The sequence below is a fragment of the Penaeus chinensis genome, chromosome 16 (genome assembly GCF_019202785.1).
Source record: "Penaeus chinensis breed Huanghai No. 1 chromosome 16, ASM1920278v2, whole genome shotgun sequence".
Taxonomy (NCBI): Eukaryota; Metazoa; Arthropoda; class Malacostraca; order Decapoda; family Penaeidae; genus Penaeus; species Penaeus chinensis.
Window position 1 is genome coordinate 35309588 of NC_061834.1, and position 2500 is coordinate 35312087.

The window sequence follows — 2500 nt, forward strand, 5'->3', positions numbered from 1 at the left end:
TCTAACTGCAACAATCCACCGGACTACCACAGGACACTCAAAGAACTGCTTTGAACTTGATTTTCACAACCGTCATTTCTATGCAATAGTACCATATTCTGCTGGACAATACTTAATTTACTTATGGATATTTGAAATGAAACATCACATGAAAATTTTGTAAAGTTAATATGAGAACTGTACCATTAAGAAATCTGGCCATCCTCAAGGTGGAATATAATTGGCAAAAGAAATGAAATTTTCAGAAAATCATATTCTGTGTTATCTAAAACTAGTCCCTACAGCAACTGCTGTATGTTGTAGGTATCATTTTAACAAGACAGTATATCTCAGTTTTATTTTATACATATAGTCTTTTGTATATCATAATCATAATGTATATATATATATATTAAAAATATCTACATGAAAATAATAGTTCAGTAATGCAATACTTCAGAGTTTATAAATATTTATAAGACTACATAAAACATTACATATATATTAATGATCTACTTCTGCATTTTTATTATCAAGCCACATCAATTTCTGCCTCTGGTAATGTAAATGTAAAAGTAAGATCAGAGTTGGCCAAATGTTTCTTCTCCCATTCTTCAAAGGCTGCAACTTCTGCTTCGGTCATATGGTTCTGCCAATCTCCTACTTTACCTGTTAAAATATATAAATGTATAACACAAGGGTGAGGTGGAGGGAACTAAAAAGTGACTGCTCTAAGTACTTTTATTTTAAAGAATTGATAAAATATACTGCATCTATTATATTGATTACTAGTTTAGGCTAAGCTGAAATTCAGTGAGCCCTTTTATGTAATTCCACTTATTAAAGAAAAAAAGATACACTTAATGTTTACCTTTCCTTAAGAATTTTCCTTTATCCTTGTGTGCAAATCCCAGATCCTTCCAATGCTCATAATTCACACTAGCATTTGCAGACATAGACTTAAATGATGTTGAGTGTGCAATGTACTCCACATCTGCATCACACACTTCCACCTTAAGAAACAAATATTATAAAACAAGAATCAATGAATCTCATAAAGTGCCTTTGGCTTGGAGAAAAATATGAACAGTTATTACATCCATTATAAGGAAATTTATTGTAAATTAGTGTTTCAACAGTAAAACAGATTTATATTTACCCCTAAAAATTCAGCAATTTTCTTAATTATATTTACTGGGTCCTTAAGGAGGTCTTCATATTTAACAAACAGAATATTTGACTCTTCTCTGCGTTTCCAGTAACCCAGCACATGGTCAAAGAAAGGGCTATACATAACTGTAACCAGAAAAACATTGTTTGACATGAACATCATATATGTGAGAAAATTAACTTTTTTTTGGCTTCTATTTATCCATGTTTTAGTAATATTTCTGCAGAAACAGATAATTTAAACAAGGACAGCAACAAAAACAAATGATGATCATCATTCATGGTAATGATTTACAGAAAGTGAATGGTTTGTGTACTAGGTGACCTGTGGCAAGGCTGATAGCCAATTAAGTTACTGTGCATCAGAGACCCGGGTATAGAAAATACCAAGCTTAAAAGGAATAAGAAATATATCCAAAATATATTTTAGAAGAAATAAATGCAAAATAAAAATCTTGTACTGTACTAAGATATCTGAATGAGGTAGAAATATTTTATTTTTCTAAAGAGGATCTTGACAGCTCTAGCTTGCTGAATGAGTGAGAGGAGATGAAAAGTAGTAAGTATAATAAGTCTTTACATCAGAAGCAGAAACAAGAACTTTAAAAAATGTCCAAAAAGAAAGCAAATGTAAATCATTAGTTTACCCATATCAGACAGGAACATCTTGAAGAATGTTGATAGACTTCCCTGGTAACTGCAAGCGGTCAAAAGTTTCATGAAGTGGAAGTAGGAGACTGCTGCATCACGAGGATTACGGGTAATGTAAATCAGCTGCAAAGGGAAACACTCAGAATTAGATGCCACAACAAAACCAAAACACACATTTAACACACAAACACACACTTTCTCTTTCTCTACCTCTACTTCTCTTTCTTTCCTTTGTCCCGCCTCTCTTTCAGACTAGCAGTTGCAGACACATTCTCTTCCTTTCTCCCTTCCCTCTCTTTTTCTCCCTCTTATCCTCCTTCTCACTTTCTCTCCATCTTTCCCTCCCACTCACTTTCTTTCCTTTCCCTCCATCTTTCCCTCTTCCTCTCCTTCTCTCTCTCTCTTTCCTTCCCTCATGCTTACAATACAGCTACCAGGCACAGTAAAATGAAGTTAAAAGTAATAAGGACTAAAATACAGCTCGTCCATGAAGTTATATATGGAGATGGGTGTCACACGGAACATTACCTTTGCATTACTATTGTCAAATGAAGTTGGTAACAGAGCCAAGGGCAGGTGGGTCTTGATCAACCGAGGTCCTGGTTTGGCAGCGACTGACTTTATGCCTGGATATGGGTACTCCAGATAGGGGAATCTTGTTTCTAAAACCTCATTTGCTGCACCAGTCTTCTCAAAGTTA

General features: G+C 34.3%; 1 protein-coding gene across 2 annotated transcripts in view; it reads right to left on the bottom strand.

Annotated features, from left to right (window-relative positions):
• Window positions 1-322: 322 nt before the first annotated feature.
• The window catches only part of LOC125033449 (sulfotransferase 1B1-like), a 4608-nt gene continuing 2430 nt past the window's right edge, over window positions 323-2500 (bottom strand). For both annotated transcript variants that reach the window (XM_047624965.1, XM_047624966.1), the window contains 5 exons: window positions 2329-2500; window positions 1797-1923; window positions 1139-1275; window positions 851-992; window positions 323-648 (listed from right to left, as the gene is read on the bottom strand). The exon at window positions 2329-2500 is cut by the window's right edge and continues 40 nt beyond it. In XM_047624965.1, coding sequence (XP_047480921.1) covers window positions 512-648; window positions 851-992; window positions 1139-1275; window positions 1797-1923; window positions 2329-2500 — 715 coding nt within the window. In that variant the 3' untranslated portion in view covers window positions 323-511. The remainder of the gene's footprint in view (window positions 649-850; window positions 993-1138; window positions 1276-1796; window positions 1924-2328) is intronic.